Below are 16,062 nucleotides of genomic sequence, written 5' to 3'. Positions count from 1 at the left end.
AGGCAGCCGTGGCAGAGTAGTGGTGGTTGAGGTTTGTAGGTTGTGGGTTGTGCTGGGTTGTTGTGGGTTTTGTTGGGTTGTTCTACTTAGGAGTGCAGTTGTGCAAGGTGGGTCTTGTTGGGTTTTTCTGCTTACTGATCTACATCACCTTAGTCAAGGATGAACTGATGAAGCATAAGAGTTTTCTCCTTATTATTATTATTATTTTTTATGTCAAAGTATATTTTATTTATAATTAAAAAAGGACAAGAATCTGTTTATCCATACACTGCTGGTTACATATGATTTGATTTTGATATGAACACTTTTTCTACAAGTTCTTAGACAAGATAAAACCTAGAAAGTACGGACGCGGCTGGGAGGGTGCCACACTCGAGTCCGACGCGGTTGACCGCGCGTCGGTGCCGCGTTTGAGGTTTTTTTTTTTTTTTTTTGGATTCGCGCCGACTCGGCTCGATTCGTGCCGATGCGGCTCGGTTCGTGCCGAATCGGCTTCGATTTGCGCCGAACCGGGCTGATTCGGCCAGAATTGGGCCGTATCGGGTCGTATTGGCCGGCGACCGATATGGCCGAAACAGGCCGGAAATGGCTGAAATCGGCGTTGAAACTCGCCGGAGCAGCTGAAATTCTGACCTCAGATGTGTTTCTTGCCTTCTTCTTTATTTATTTTGTGAATCAAGCTATATTAATGTATTTTTAAAGAATATTTTAATAGTAAAAATATATAGAAAATATAAATAAAAATATTTTTAATAATTTTTTAATCGCCGAGTCCCGCCGCGCGCACCCGCACCCGCACCCGCACCCGAGTCCCGAAACGCACCCGTGCTTCATAGGATAAAATATAAAATAAAAAAACATTTGGCAAACTACCACAAATTGGTAATCTCTGGATTCCAGGTTATAGCTGCCAATGCTGTTCTCACACTCTTATTCACTTGGCTTCACTGTACAACTGATCAACAATGTCCTTGTAGTACTTGAGCAATCGTGGTCTGTTCAATTTGAATGTTGGTGTTATCAGATCCCTCTCCATGTCAAAGGGATTTGGTTCCAAATGGACTGCTCTTAACTTCTTAAAACCTCGAAGCTGGCTTTTGTGACCAGTGTTATTAAGCAAATCTAAAATGTATTTCCTTGCCTTCAAGTTTTCGCATAATGAATTAAAATCACCAGTGACATTATGGTTTGTTGCCCAATCCTGTAATGCCTTTCTGTCAGGAACCACCACAGCTACGAGGAACGATTCAAAACTGTTTCCATAGACCCAAATCGAAGTATAAGATGTTAGTTGTTACTAAAGTGATATTGTCTAATGTTAGTTGTTCCTAAAGTAATATTGTCTAATGTTTTTAGAATGACTTCTACTGCCAGTAAAATGCCTACTCATCAACAATGGCACACCCAGAGTTTTGTATAGCTTAATGATATTATTAAAAAAAAAAAAAAAATCCAGATCAATGGTGGTGTGGTTGTGATGGGTGGTGGTGAATTTTGGGGTTAAAAATATGAATATAAAAGATAATATTTAATTGAAATAGTGATGTAGTATATTGAGATGGATGACTGACTATAAAAAAAACATAGATAGTTAAACTAGAGAAAGTGGAGCTTTTTGGGTTAGTTTAGCTAAACATTTGAGGAGATTGATGTGAATACTCTAAAGGTGCTAAGTGTTTGATTTTTTTTTTTTTTTGGGTGGTTTATTTTTATGTGGAATTTTTTTTTTTCTTTTTTGGTTTATGAGAAAATGTAAGAGTGAAATCGAGGTATTGAATTCCAAATTGGGTTGTACTTAATCTCCCATTGGGCACAATGGAAATATGGAATGGTTAAACAAATCTTCTCTACTTTTTTTTTTCTTTATAATTTATTTGGTTGCAAAGTTAGATATATTTATTTTTATTGTGAATTTGTTACAAAGTTTGTTTGGTTGGTGGAAAATGAGACAGGAATTAGGGGTTTTAAGTTTGTGGGAGTGTTTTGGCAACAAATAAAGTATGAAAAAAGAAGAAAAAAAATTAAGGACGTTCTTAATACCTAAGTAGATCATTAGCGGTGGAAGCTTCAATTTAATTCAAGGATCCATAGCACTTTTTTATTTTTATTTTTTATTATTTTTTTTATAAAGAGTTTTGATCTAGGATGTTTGCTCTGGATGATAGTACTAAATATGCAATGAGGAACATTCTGAAAACTATTATAAAAAATAAATACACTAAACAAGACTAGATTAATGGAAAAAAAGATCTCATAATCAATATGTGTGTGTCTATATATATATATATATATATATATATAAAAGTAGAGATTTTATGTGGGAAAACATGAGTTTCTGTCATGTGGCACACTCTTTGAAAAGAGAATTGAAATATACTTAAGCCACAAGATAAGAACAAAAAATATGGACTTTTTGTGTTATTGGTTCAATGTTTCAAGACTTTTTATTATTATTTATTATTAAAGAATAAAGATTCTTTGTTAGACTTTTTGTTTTCTTTGATTCAATGTTTCAATATAAATCCCTTGCACTTTTACTCCTTTATATATATAACCAACAACCTTTCATGCCATCTCATCTTCAATACATCTAGACTAAAAATAATGTCAATTATCTTCATCCTTTCAATGACACATATCTAGCTCCAACTTCGTTGTTCCATCTAACCTTAACCCATGTGAGTTTACTATAACAGAGGAAGAGAGCTTGCTTTTTTATTTTATTTTATTTTTATTTGTTAAGAGCTGATAATGGTTTTGATATTGAGGTCAAATATTGTGGGTTCTGTAAAGTATATAATTGCTTTGGGTCTTTGGGTGTTTGGTGTGGGAATATCATAAATGTATTTTGTATTTTTTTTTTTTTTTGATACAAGATATAAATTCTACTCTAACCTAATTTAAATGTATATGTGTGTGAAGCTCTTTCTTGGAAACTTGAACCCCAGCCTTTGCCCCCCATACCTCACACCCCACATCTCACAAGCACATATACTTGTGGAGTGACCATCGCACCAAGGGTGTGCGGTGGTTGTATTTTGTTTTAGAACTAAAAAGAAATAGAAAGAAAATTTCTAAGTGATTATTGATGAGATTAGTTACATTTTTTTTTTTTTTATGTTTTAGAACTCATAATATATAGGTTTTAATTTTTAAAATTTATTTATTGTTATTTAGTGCAATATCAATACGAGCCATGATGATAAAAGTAAAAGTTAATGGTGATTTTAGAGTGTCTTGCTTTATTTTTTAATGTGGAAGCTTTGCTAAAGGCAATTAAATCTTGATAAATGAAAATGTTTTTAACCATTTTTCCTTTATTTTATCACATTCTCTATATGCCAGTAATTACAAATGATTTTTTGTTGAGATAATGAAATGAGTGTTTGAGATATGATGCTCGATATTTGGTTATGAAAATGGAATAGTTGAGGAAGTATTTGGGAGGTTACTGGAATTTTTGACTTTTAGGATATGAAAGTATTTTATGCTTTGAATTTAAATTTATAAATTCTAAATTTCAAAATCATTTAATTAATTTTAAAAAATAAAGTAAAAAAATAAGTAAAATGTTAGTCTCCTACAAATGTCAAAAAACTTGACTATTCCAACCTCAAAAATTTAGATTAGTATAGCAATTCCACTCAATATTACGAAACCAATTCTATGAAAATTTTTATTATTTATAAAATATGAATTAATTAGAAAATTGATTTTCAAAGTATTTTGAAATATTTTGGTAAAAAGAAAATTTTATGCAGCAAAATTAGTATTATATATAGGTCTTAAAAAATATAAAAATTGTTTCAAATTAATTTGCAAAATATCCATGTATCGCGTGAGAAATTATCCAGTTATACTTAATTACCAACTCTACCTAATGGGCAAACCATCGCCTTGTTCCCCCCCTCCCCCCCTGAATGGAGGATGTTCATCCTCACATCAATGCTGTATTCCTAGCCGATTTGGCTTCTCTTAAATAGAATCAACAACCTTCTTCTAAAAAAAAAATTACCAACTCCCCCAAATATCAGAAATAAAGAAAAATAACATCTTGTTATAGAAAATTTTGAAAATTTAAAAATATAAATAACATCTCACTCTAATAGTGCACAGTCTATCCGTTGTATGGAAACTGTATTCCCAAAAAGGTCATAGGCAATATTATAACTTTGTTGAGCCAATGCTCCAATCATTGTCAAGTTGGCGGCAATACTCGGAGTCACAGCCATGCAAAATTTGTTTGGACCTGTCGGCCGAAAAAAGCTCTTTACATCTAAAAGCCACGTCAACCCCATTTGCAAAGTTAAAGGTAACTACTGGAAACCCAGCAAGGTCACGATCAATAACCCCCGTGAAGCAAGGACTTGAATGGAGCGTCCCGACGAATTGTACCAAGCCATCCATTAAGCTTAGCACTTCATCTTTAAGTGGATCGAACGCAGCTTTTGTTAAATAAGTAAGTGTTGACCCTGAATCAATAATGACTCCACCTGTGTCCTCTTCAGTCAATTTAAACACTTGAGGAGAAATATCTAGCTTTTTCTCACCCACGCTGATGCTATCTAAGGTTAGATAGTAATCGCCACCAAAAATTTTAATTGGGGTAGAAGGGCCTTCTATTTTTGCTCCATCTCCAATAGTCAACTGATTATGACTATACTGAAGATCCCATATAGAACCAAAGCAGTAAGAGAATTTAGAACCCAGTTGACTCACCAATGATGTCATCTGAGCGCCAAGACCAAGTATTCCGCTAGTTTGGCCACCCAAAGTACCAAAGTTACCACCCACGTCATATGCACAACCAATAACTAAATTGGGTACCGATGTTATTCCTTCATCAGAAGTCTCAAAGATGATCTTTTCAGTGATCAAATACCCAAATACAGTGGTGCAATCGTTGTATTCTTGTTCGAAGTCACAACGTGAAGCTGGACAAATCATACTGGGAGCTTGATGGCAAATAGTAGACAAACAAGGTAATAATCTATACGTGGCTGACTGGGGTGGATTAAAAATTGGAAGAGCTTGGGTAAAACAGTGAATGCAAGGTTGACACTGAGTCCACGATAGACTACTGCCTGTGTCCATAGTTAGGAGCTGCGGAACAGGAGGTGAACCAATGGATATATTTGCCATAAATGCGTAATGCTTAGCCTCAGGAATAGCACCAGAGCGCACATCATTTGTGTCTAGTGAAATCCCTTGAATCTTCTTCCATATGTAGTCTAAACGAGCATTTGAATTGTCTATGGCATGTCTAGCTCGGTCTGCTATGGTGTCGTTAGGGTTGTAGTATGGAGAGTAAATTGAGTTATGGTGAATGAGTTTGATGACCAATCGCTTAGGTTTTGTGATGGTGGGACTAGTGGTGGTTAAGGATGTTGTGCTAGTAGTGAAGCATAGCAAAGTGAAGCAAGAAAGAAGAAAGAGATTGAAAAGAACAGCCATGGCTACGGCGATATTGATCTGCTCTCAACTAAGTATTATGAATATGTTTTCACCTTTGCTGTATATTGTTCTTATATAGACACAAATATTATAGTTTCGTAGATGTACTCCCACAACGTTTTGGATTACTTAACTTTCTTCCCACCGAAAATAATTAAAATTAAAAAAAATTAAAACACGGAAAAATTTTCTTACTTATATAGTGATTGTGGTTTTTATAATTTAGGTATGCATATTTGTTACACTAAAGATTACAACATAAATTGTAATATTTTTTATTGAAAATAAAATGTGTGCAATGGAATACCTAAACATATTCATAAGTTTGGATATGAGTTGTAACATTAGAATAAAATTTAAGATTTATTTTAAAATATCTTACTTATACAATTATATTTCCTTAAAAATAATATTTTTAAATTTGAGGGAAAGATAAGTTATTTTTTTTACCATTTTTTATTTTTATAATTGTAATGTGTATATGAAAAGAATGTTTATTTGGGAATATATTAATTCAAAAAATTATTGCATCTACTAATGAATAAATATTACAACCCTTTGAGAGAGAAGTAGTTATTCCTCATTTTGAGGAATAACTATTCATAATAAATGATTATTTTTTGTAATAAAAATATTTTTTTTAGAAGACTGTAATAAAAACATGACCAAATTAAAAAATTATTAAACCATGAGAATAACTATTACATTACATTGCCTATTACAATCTATCGAACATGCTCTTAGTGCAATGTCCTTTTAGTTAACGCCTTAACGGTGAACAAAAGCTAAGATGTTTTAAAGTGTTGGCATGTTTTTTTTTTTTTTTTTTTTTTTCTATTTCTTTTTTCTTTTTATTTTTAAATGATCCAAGCTTTTTTGAAGTGATACAAAAATCACAATCTATCTATCTATATATAATATGCTACAAAAGTTAGATTTTCAAACTGGAGAATACACATTAAAGTGACATGTGTCCTTTTGACAATGCATAAAACAATGACACATACAACCTTTTGTAACTCCCCTCATCTATTTGTAATGATATGAAAAGATGACATTGTGTAGTAGGCAATTACTGGTACATGTTAATTTCTTTGTCATGTGTTAATAATATATATTTCACTTTTAAATAAATATCTACTATAAACTTGTTTAAATACTCTTTTAAATTCTAATTATAAGATTTAATAAATAAATAAATGATTGAAAATAAAAATTGAGGTGAAGAAACAGGGAAAAAAAAAACCATTATTTTTTTGTTAACAATGTTTGAGGTGAAGAAGCAGGAAAAAAAAATGTTATAATTAAATTTCTATTTTTTTTTTTTTTTTTTGAGAATGAACGTAGGGATTTTATTGAACTTGATTTGCCAAAGTGGTCAAATCATTTTGAGCTACAGAAAATAAAGACTGAGGAACTTCCTCCATCCATACAACATAGTCAGAAATATTAATCTAATATCTAGCTAGACTATGTGCCAACTTATTGCCATCTCTTCTACAATGAGAGTATAGCAATTTTGTGTAAGAATTTGAAAAAATGATAGCATCCTGAACAAGCGGTTGCACCGAAGCTATTGTACCACCTCCTGACTTCAAAGAATTCATAATTAGCTTGGAATCTGCTTCCAATATAGCTTCAACCAAACTTGTTTCCAGTCTAAACTCCAATGCCTGTGCTGCAGCAACAGCTTCAATTTCCACTGGTGTGAGTGCTGGGGAGAAGCTTTGAGCCATGGACACTAGGACAGCACCTGTGTGATCTCGTACTACAACACCGATCCCACTTCTGTTTTCAGTCTTGAATATTGCTTCGTCAAAGCTTATTTTGACCATCCTTCCATCTGGAGGCTTCCATACTGCCTGTGGTTTCGGTTCTGCTGCAGGTATAGGTGGTAACACGGCCAAAAATTCATCTAGCCTTCCTTTTGCCTGCGGTACAAGCTGGTCTGAAGTGCAGCAAGGTTGGTGGTTACAAACTTGATTTCGCTGATTCCAAATCCCCCAAGTTATCATCCCAAATAGCTCTAGGTTGCTTTGATTGTTGAGGATCCATGACAGCAGTTCCTTGAAATTTGTCACACCTGAGATTTGCCTTGAACTCCATTGAGAAAGAGACCATACTAAGCTAAGTTTGCTGCATGACCACAGCACATGTAGAGTAGTTTCTTCTTCCTTCCAGCACCGTTCACACAGTGAGTCAATTTGCATGTGTCTCCGCTTTAGGTTTGATTTTGTGGGAATGGCATCACGACAGACACGCCACAGGAAATTCTTAACTTTGTTCGGAACCCGCAAACCCCAGATGCTTCTCCACAGATTCTTTTCACCATTTTGTGTTGCCTCATGTCTAAACTCTTCTTCTTCCATCTTCAAAAACTAGTATCCAGACTTGCAAGAATATTGGCCATTTTGGGTCCACAGCCAGTACAACTTATCTTCTGTTGGGTGTTTTTAGAGAGGAATTCTCTTTATGAGCTGAGCTTCTTCAGGTGCAAATAAACCAGCTATTACTTCATCATTCCAGGTCCAGTTCTCTTCATTTATGAGGACATCTACTGTGGTGTCTTCCCAACCCTCTAGAGTAGGTGATAGGGCACGGGTAGGAGGTTTAGATGGCAGCCAAGTGTGTTGCCAGATCTAAACTTTCTGCCCTGTACCAATTCTCCAACAAGCACCCTGTTTGATAACATCACGGCCATATAATATGCTCCTCCAAGCATATGAACCATGACTAGATTCCTCCGCCTCCATGATAGAGCAATTAGGAAAAAAACGTGGTTTAAAGACCTTGTAAAATAAAGAGGATTGATCTTGCAATAAACGCCACGCTTGCTTGGCCAAGAGAGAGTCATTGTGTAGAGCTAAGTCACGAAAGCCCATTCTGCCCTCATTTTTGGACTTGGTCATCTCACTCCATTTTAACCAATGAATTTTTCTTTTGTCTCCCCTTTGTCCCCACCAAAACTTTCTTGTCATCACCTCAATTTCATTACACAGCCCGATGGGTAATTTAAAACAACCCATAGCATAGGTTGGAATGGCTTAGATCACCGCTTTGATGAGAACCTCTCTACCAGCTTGGGAAAGGAGTTTTCCTTCCCATCCTTGCAATTTCCTCCACACTCTCTCTTTGATATAATTAAAACTTGCCTTTTTTCCTTTTCCCGTCAAAGATGGCAACCCCAAATATTTTTCATAATGTTTAATCTCACGAACCCCAAGGACTCCTTTTATGATCTGTCTATCAGCTTCAGTTACGAATTTGCTGAAGAAAAGAGTTGTTTTGTCTTCGTTTATTTTTTGGCCTAAGACATCTTCGTACATAGATAACAAGTCCATCACCTTGGTGCATTCTCTGGAGTTTGCCCTACAAAACAAAAGGCTATCATCTGCAAAAAACAAATGGGTTAGCTTGGGTCCATTTCTACACAAACTGAACTCGTTTGCTTAGTTTTTAATAAGGCCATGTAGAGCCTCAGTGCACAAGAGGAAAAGGAAAGGAGATAAGGGATCCCCTTGCCTAAGACCCCTTGAAGGATGAATCAAGCCTTTCGGTTTTCCATTCACTAATATAGAATAAGTGACTGTTTTCACACACACCATGATTAGGCCTATCCATTGTTCACAAAACCCCATTTTTCTCATCAAAATTTCCAAGTATTATATATTATTATTGCCATATTTTTTAAGAGTATTGCTACAACCATAGACTATTTTACAATATTTTTACAAACGGTTAATGTGACCAATTTCTTATTGGTTTTCATTTAAGTCTATCATTAACATCACTTTAATTCAAATTTTTTGTCATCAATACTACTTATTTTTTAGTTAATGGCTTTAATGTCATTTTAATTCACATTTGTTATCATTTATGTGAAATTTTATCTAATTATATAACTTTATTTATTTATTTATTTTTATATAAGGTTGAAATTTTATTCTAGCCTGATCTAAGTGTATATGTTTGTGAAACTCTCTCCTACAAACTTAAATCCCGGCCCTTCCTCCCTCGACACCCCATAAGTATTTATACTTATGGAGTGGCCATTGCTCCAAGAGTGTGCAGTGGTATCTTTCTATTTTTTGAATTATATCTCTTTAGGTAATGGTACATCAATTATGTTATATTATAATTTTTTAGAAGAAAAAAGAAGTGGATTATTAGAGATTAATTGAGCCTCTTTACAACTTCCAATCTTTCCATTTTCATAATTTTTTTTTTTTTTTTAGGTAATGGTCTACAATTCAATTATGCCAAATTATTAGCCAATTATGTATCTTTCTAAAAAATTGACTATTGGTATTAATTGAGTCTCTTTACAACTTCCAAACATTACCCAGAACGTCAATTCATTTTTTCCATTAAAATTAAATGTTTGATTCCAAGTTGGACACCCTCTAAACTTGACTCACTTTGTTCTTGGGATGGAGTATATGCCAAGAGAAGTAAGGAACATTTGGAATGGAAAATTAATAGGTACTTCTTTAATCTAAGAGCATTCACATTAGCCTCAACAAACTAGCGTGAGGTTAAAAATGTTGCTAAAAACCCACAAAAAGCTCACGCATCAGTTTCAACAAATTACCATAAAAATTTAACATTTAATTTTGACTCGCTACAACTAGTGAGACGTTTTATCTCACTACTACTAAAAATTCATTTTTATTCTCTTTTATCTTCCTCCTCTCCTCTTACTCTTCTTTTTTTCTTTGGCCACCTATGGTAATTAATTTGATTTATGAAGCAAAGATGACTGTAGGGACATTTCAAACACTTGGCTTCTCTCACATACACTGTACAAACAATTTTGTAGCTAAGTTTTTCGGTGTGGATGAAGGATGTTTTTCGGTGTGGATGAAGGATGTTCCTCCACACCTCAATGCTGTACTCCTAGCTGATTTGGCTTCTCTTTAATGGAATCTACAACCTTCTTCCCAAAAAAAAAAAAAAAAATACCAACTCCCCCAAATATGAAAAATAAAGAAAAATAAGATCTTATTATAGAAACTTTCGAAAATTTAAAAACATAAATAACATCGCACTCTAAGAGTGCACAGTCTATCCGTTGTATGGAAACTATATTCCTAGCAAGGTCATAGGCACAATATTATAACTTTGTTGAGCCAATACTCCAATTAATGTCAAGTTGGCGACAGTACTCAGAGCCACAGCCATGCAAAATTTGTGTGGACCTGCAGGGGTAAAAAAGCTCTTTACATCTAAAGCCAAGCCAACCCCATTTGCGAAGGTAAAGGTAACCACTGGAAACCCAACAAGGTCACGATCAATAACCCCCCAGAAGCAAGGACATGAACTGAGCGTTCCGACGTACTGTACCAAGTCATCCATCAAGCTTAGTACTTCATCTTTTAATGGATCAAATGCAGCTTTTGGTAGAGAAGTAAGTGTTGCACCTGAATCAATAACGATTCCACCTGTGCCCTCTTTAGTCACTTTAAACACTTGAGGTGAAATATCTAGCTTTTTCTCACCCACTCTGATGCTATCTAAAGTTACATAATAATAGCTACCAACAATTGTAATTGGGGTAGAAGGGCCTTCTATTACAGCTCCATCTCCAATAATCAATTGATTATGACTATATTGAAGATCCCATATAGAACCAAAGCAGTAGGAGAATTTAGAACCCTGTTGATTCACCAATGATGTCATCTTTGCGCCAAGACCAAGTACTCCGCTGGTTTGGCCACCCAAGTTACCCCCCACGTTAGTTGCATAACCAAAAACTAAATTGGGTACCGACGTTATTCCTTCATCAGAAGTCTCAAAGGTGATCTTTTCAGTGCTCAAATACCCAGATACAGTGGTGCCATCACCGTATCGCAGTTCGAATTCACAACGTGAAGCTGGACCAATCATACTAGGAGCTTGATGGCATATGGGAGACGAACAGGGTAATAATCTATACGTGGCCGACTGGGGTGGATTAAAAATTGGAAGAGCTTGGGTAAAACAGTGAATGCAGGGCTGACACTCAGTCCACGATACACTACTACCTGTGTCCATAATTAGGAGGTGTGGAATAGGAGGTGAACCAATGGATATATTTGCCATAAATCCTTGATGCTTAGTCTCAGCAGTAACACTAGAGCGCACATCATCTGTGTCTAGAGAAACCCCTTGAATCTCCTTCCATATGTAGTCTAAACGAGCATTTGAACTGTCTATAGCACGTCTAGCTCGGTCTGCTATGGTGTCCTTAGGGTTATAATATGGGGAGTAAATTGAGTTATGGTGAAGGAGTTAGGTGACCAACCGCTTAGGTTTTGTGATGGTGGGACTATCGGTGGCTAAGGATGTAATACTAGTAGTGAAGCATAGCAAAGTGATGCAAGAAAGAAGAGATTGAAAACAACAGCCATGGCTACAGCGACGATATTGCTCTGCTCTCAACTAATGAATATGTTTTCTCCTTTGTGGCTACTCGGGTTTCATGTATACTGTTCTTGTTCTTACATAAACACAAATATTCTAGATTCATAGACGTAGTAAGGTTTCGTTTGTGAGTTCATAAGGGAATGGGAGAGAATGAAATGAAATATAATGTATTTATATACGGAAAATGAATGGAAAAAAAAAAATGAATGGAATGAAATTAAGTAACCTTATTTTGATGTTCTAAAATGAAAGAATGAAAAGAAGTATGAGGTAAGTAACCTTCTTTCGGAGTAATAGAGGAAAAAAAATGAAATTATTTTATGACAATATTACTATTAGACCCTTAATTTAAAAATAGATGGCTAAATATATAAGGGTATTTTGGGAGTTTTACTAAAAAAATTCATTAAATATAATGTCATTCCCTCCAATTCCTTACAATTTTGGGGTGACGTAAATTTGAAAATTTGAGGAAATAAAGAGTAATGAGTATTATTCTCTACCAATTACATTATTTCCCACTTAAATTTTTAAAAAGCGATTAAACTTTCCATTTCCTTCATTAAAATTTCCAAATAAGGGAATGAAAGAATATTTTAAAATTATCAATTTCATTTAATAGTTTTTAGACCCCTTAAAACACAATTGGATTAACCTAGTTAATTAGCCAAGTTATTACTTAGTCCAAATTCCAGGTCTTGGTTATCACAATCAAACAATCATATCATGCATAGCAGCGGAAAATAAATAACACAAGATATGATCACCTAGGAAACCAAACCGGTAAAAACCTAGGGAGGATTTGACCTAATTATCCTCAAGGTAAACTTGAATCCACTATCTTGAAAGAATCGAAGTTCATACAATAAGACTTACAAGCCCCCACGCTCGACTTCTTATTGCTACCAACCAGTAGAACTTACTGACATGACCACGTGCAAGCTCCGAATCCACGGATTCCTTCTTTCTTGGATTCACCACTAGATAAAAACACACCCCGCTTGTGTTTTCTTTAAACTTCAATGGCAGCAACTGAATTAATCATCAAGGTGTAGATAAATCTTCTCCTTGAAAACTCTAAGTTTGTGTAAAGAAAAGCTCTAAATCTCACAAGAGATTTACACAAACCGCAATTATGAGCAAAGCTAAAATGTGGCTAGGGTTTGCCCTTTATACTTAGGACAAATAAGAAACCCTAAAAACATTTTAAAACACCTAGGGCTGAGTTGGAAAAATCTGCAGAAAATCATTATGTCCAAGCTTCGATTGATCGAGCCTGTCTTTCGATCGATCGAGCCAGGCCAAAAGGCACGATGCTTTCCTGCTTTAACTCGATTCCAATTTTACATAAATGCACAACTTTGAGCTAGTCTAAAACATTTCTAAACACATTGTTTTGATCATGGTTTGTCAACAATACAAATTAGAGTTCTAAATACATAAAATCCTAAGACTTTAGAACCTAACATCATTCCTTTCTCTCATCCCAAACAAGGGCTTAGGATTACTTAATTTCTTCCCACTGAAAATAATTAAAATTAAAGCGTGGACAAATTTTCCTAGTAATATACGAAGTGCGGTTCTTATAATTTATAGCAATGTCCATTTAGTTAATGCTTTAACGGCGAACAAAAGCTACGAGGTATTAAAGTGTTGGCAAGGCTTTTTCTTTTTCTATTTATTTTTTTGAAAGATCCAAGCTTTCTCTTAGTTGTACAAAAATCAGTATCTGTTTATAATATATTATAAAAGTTTAATATTCAAATTAGAAGATACGCACTATGGTAACACATGTCCTTTTGACAATGCATAAAACAATAACACATGCACTCTTTTGTAACTCCCTCCATCTATTTGTAATGATATGGAAAGATAACACCATGTGACAAACATTTATTGGTACATATTAATTTCTTTGCCATGTGTCTTCTATATTACATATTTTTTAGTTAATGGCTTTAAAGTCACTTTAGTTCACATATGTTGTCATCAATATTACATATTTTTTAGTTAAAATGCTTTAAATCACTTTAATTCACATTTTTTGTCATCAATATTACATATTTTTTAGTTAATGGCTTTAACTTCACTTTAATTCACATTTGTTGTCATCATTTATGTCAAACTAGCTTGTAACCATATGTATAAACATGGATACACTTAAAAATATACAATAAGATGCATATTATTATTCCTATATATATAATTTAAATACTATTGATAGTCATTCTTATATTTTATTTCCTCTTTAAAAAGTCTTGTAAAAATATTATTAGGTATAAAATGTAAACTGTCCATGTCTATTTTTATTTATTTATTACTTGTTAACTTTTGTTATTGTGAAGTACTTTTTTTTTTTTAATACAATTCATTTATTCTTGAATCTTTGGTTTTTTACTCAATAACTCACTTGTATGAATATTTATGATGTGGTTCCCATATTTGATTCTAGAATGAAGAAACAAAACTCTCTCTAAAAATAAGTAATTTAGGATACACGGTACAAAATTGAACTCTAATTTGAAATTCTAATTGAACTCTCTTTTAGCTTTGCCTATTAATATATATATATATATATATATAGATTTTATCTAACTATATATCTTTCTATTTTTTGAATTATACTTTTTTAGGTAATGGTCTTTAGATCAATTATGTTAAATTATCATGTTTTTGTAAGAAAAAAGAAGTGGATTATTAGAGATTAATAGAGCATCTTTACAACTTCCAATCTTTCCATTTTCCTAAATCATTTTTTTTAGGAAATGGTCTACAATTCAATTATGCCAAATTATCGTCTAATTATGTATATTTCTAAAATTTGACTATTAGGATTAATTGAGTCTCTTTACAACTTCCAACCATTACCCACAACTTCTTCATTTTTTACTTTAAAATTAAATGTTAGTTTTTGTTAGGTTATAGATTGACCTCAGTTAATTTACTTAAGTTGATTAATTAGGTCAAATTAAATATAATATCATGGAGGCATCAATAAATCAAAATTCTAATCTAGAGTGCAACAGAAATGAAATTTGACACAATGATTTGTTGAGTAATAGGAAAAACCTCCAAATGGCAAAAACCCTACCAAATAAATTACAGGTCACTACTCTCAAAAGTCCGCTAATCAAGATCAAGTGATTATAAGCACATTGAAATCTTACCCTTATGTTAATTTAACACCAAACCCAATTCCAAAATATATGCTAGCAGAAAGTATAAAGTAAAAACCCACAATCAAATCTCATAATACTTAAAAGTTCAAAAAAAGAGAAAACAATAAGTTGAAGTTGGACCCAACTTCTGACAAATTTTTTTCCAAAACTCCATCGTGGTGGACGGTGAGAGATGTAGAAAAAGCGATGAATCTAAATATAATTGTGAATTTTTTAACACCGAGTCAACCCCAGCAAATTATGACTAATAGTGTGGTTATAGAAGAACTGTTTTTTTTTTTTTTTTTTTTTGGGGGGGGAAGAAAAACTACTGTAAGTTACATATACATTAAACCCAAGTCTATTATTCCCTAAACCTTATACGAAAAACAAGTGCTTTTAGCTTTAGAAGTATACAACTCATCCTGAAATAATTAACTTGTGATACCCAAAAATATTTATAAACGACACATTGAAAGTGCCTAACCTTTTTTTTTTTGGAGAAGGTTGAACGTGCCTAACCTAATAACGATTGAAAAAAAAAAAAAAAAAAAAATCTTAGAACAAGAACTCATCATTTTCCATTTCTGGGATTCAAATTTAAACTTGAATCCAATGAAATATAAGACTATGAGAGAGAGATTTAAATTCGAATCCAATGAAATGAAAAATAATGTGATTTAAAAAAAAAGAAAAAAGAAAAGAAAAAGCAAAGCACATATAGTGTCAAGAAAAGCGAGGAAGGTCTTGAGTTCAGGCCAAGCAGAGATGATGCGGTGGGTGGAGTGCGTGCCCACGAAACCCAAACTAGCTAGTGTTTTCTTGTTAATTTAATTAAGAGGGGGAAACGAAGTAGAGAAGAACATATTTGTTTCTCATATGAGTAAAAGAATGAAAGAATAAGAACATAAACTTCACTTCAATGTGATAACTTGAACATGAGAATATACTTGAGTTAACTTTAGAAAAAAAAATTAGGTAGGTGTCTAGAACTCTTTAAGCACATGATTATTTTTTTGAGTGTGTTTAATCCCCCTCATCCCGC

General features: G+C 33.6%; 2 protein-coding genes across 2 annotated transcripts; both read right to left on the bottom strand.

Moving 5' to 3' along the window:
• Window positions 1-934: 934 nt before the first annotated feature.
• Window positions 935-5,454, bottom strand: LOC126701113 (aspartic proteinase CDR1-like). Its single transcript, XM_050399248.1, has 2 exons — window positions 4,250-5,454; window positions 935-1,253 (listed from the first exon to the last, which is right to left on the bottom strand). The coding sequence occupies exons 1-2, from the start codon at window positions 5,452-5,454 to the stop codon at window positions 935-937; spliced, it is 1,524 nt and encodes a 507-aa protein (XP_050255205.1).
• A 5,082-nt stretch (window positions 5,455-10,536) lies between these two features.
• LOC126701112 (aspartic proteinase nepenthesin-2-like) lies at window positions 10,537-11,340 on the bottom strand. Its single transcript, XM_050399247.1, has one exon. It carries the CDS (start codon window positions 11,338-11,340, stop codon window positions 10,537-10,539), a length of 804 nt encoding a protein of 267 aa, XP_050255204.1.
• Window positions 11,341-16,062: the final 4,722 nt, after the last annotated feature.

The sequence above is a fragment of the Quercus robur genome, chromosome 9, assembly GCF_932294415.1.
Source record: "Quercus robur chromosome 9, dhQueRobu3.1, whole genome shotgun sequence".
Classification (NCBI taxonomy): Eukaryota; Viridiplantae; Streptophyta; class Magnoliopsida; order Fagales; family Fagaceae; genus Quercus; species Quercus robur.
This window is presented reverse-complemented; position numbering and strand designations above follow the sequence as displayed.

Excerpts from the sequence above, each read along its gene's own strand:
- LOC126701113 (XM_050399248.1), bottom strand. The coding sequence starts at position 5,454 with ATGGCTGTTCTTTTCAATCTCTTTCTTCTTTCTTGCTTCACTTTGCTA. Across the intron at positions 1,254-4,249 it reads GAGCTTTTTTCGGCCGACAG|TTTTGAATCGTTCCTCGTAG; the intron begins GTCCAAACAAAT and ends CTATGGAAACAG.
- LOC126701112 (XM_050399247.1), bottom strand. The coding sequence starts at position 11,340 with ATGATTGGTCCAGCTTCACGTTGTGAATTCGAACTGCGATACGGTGAT.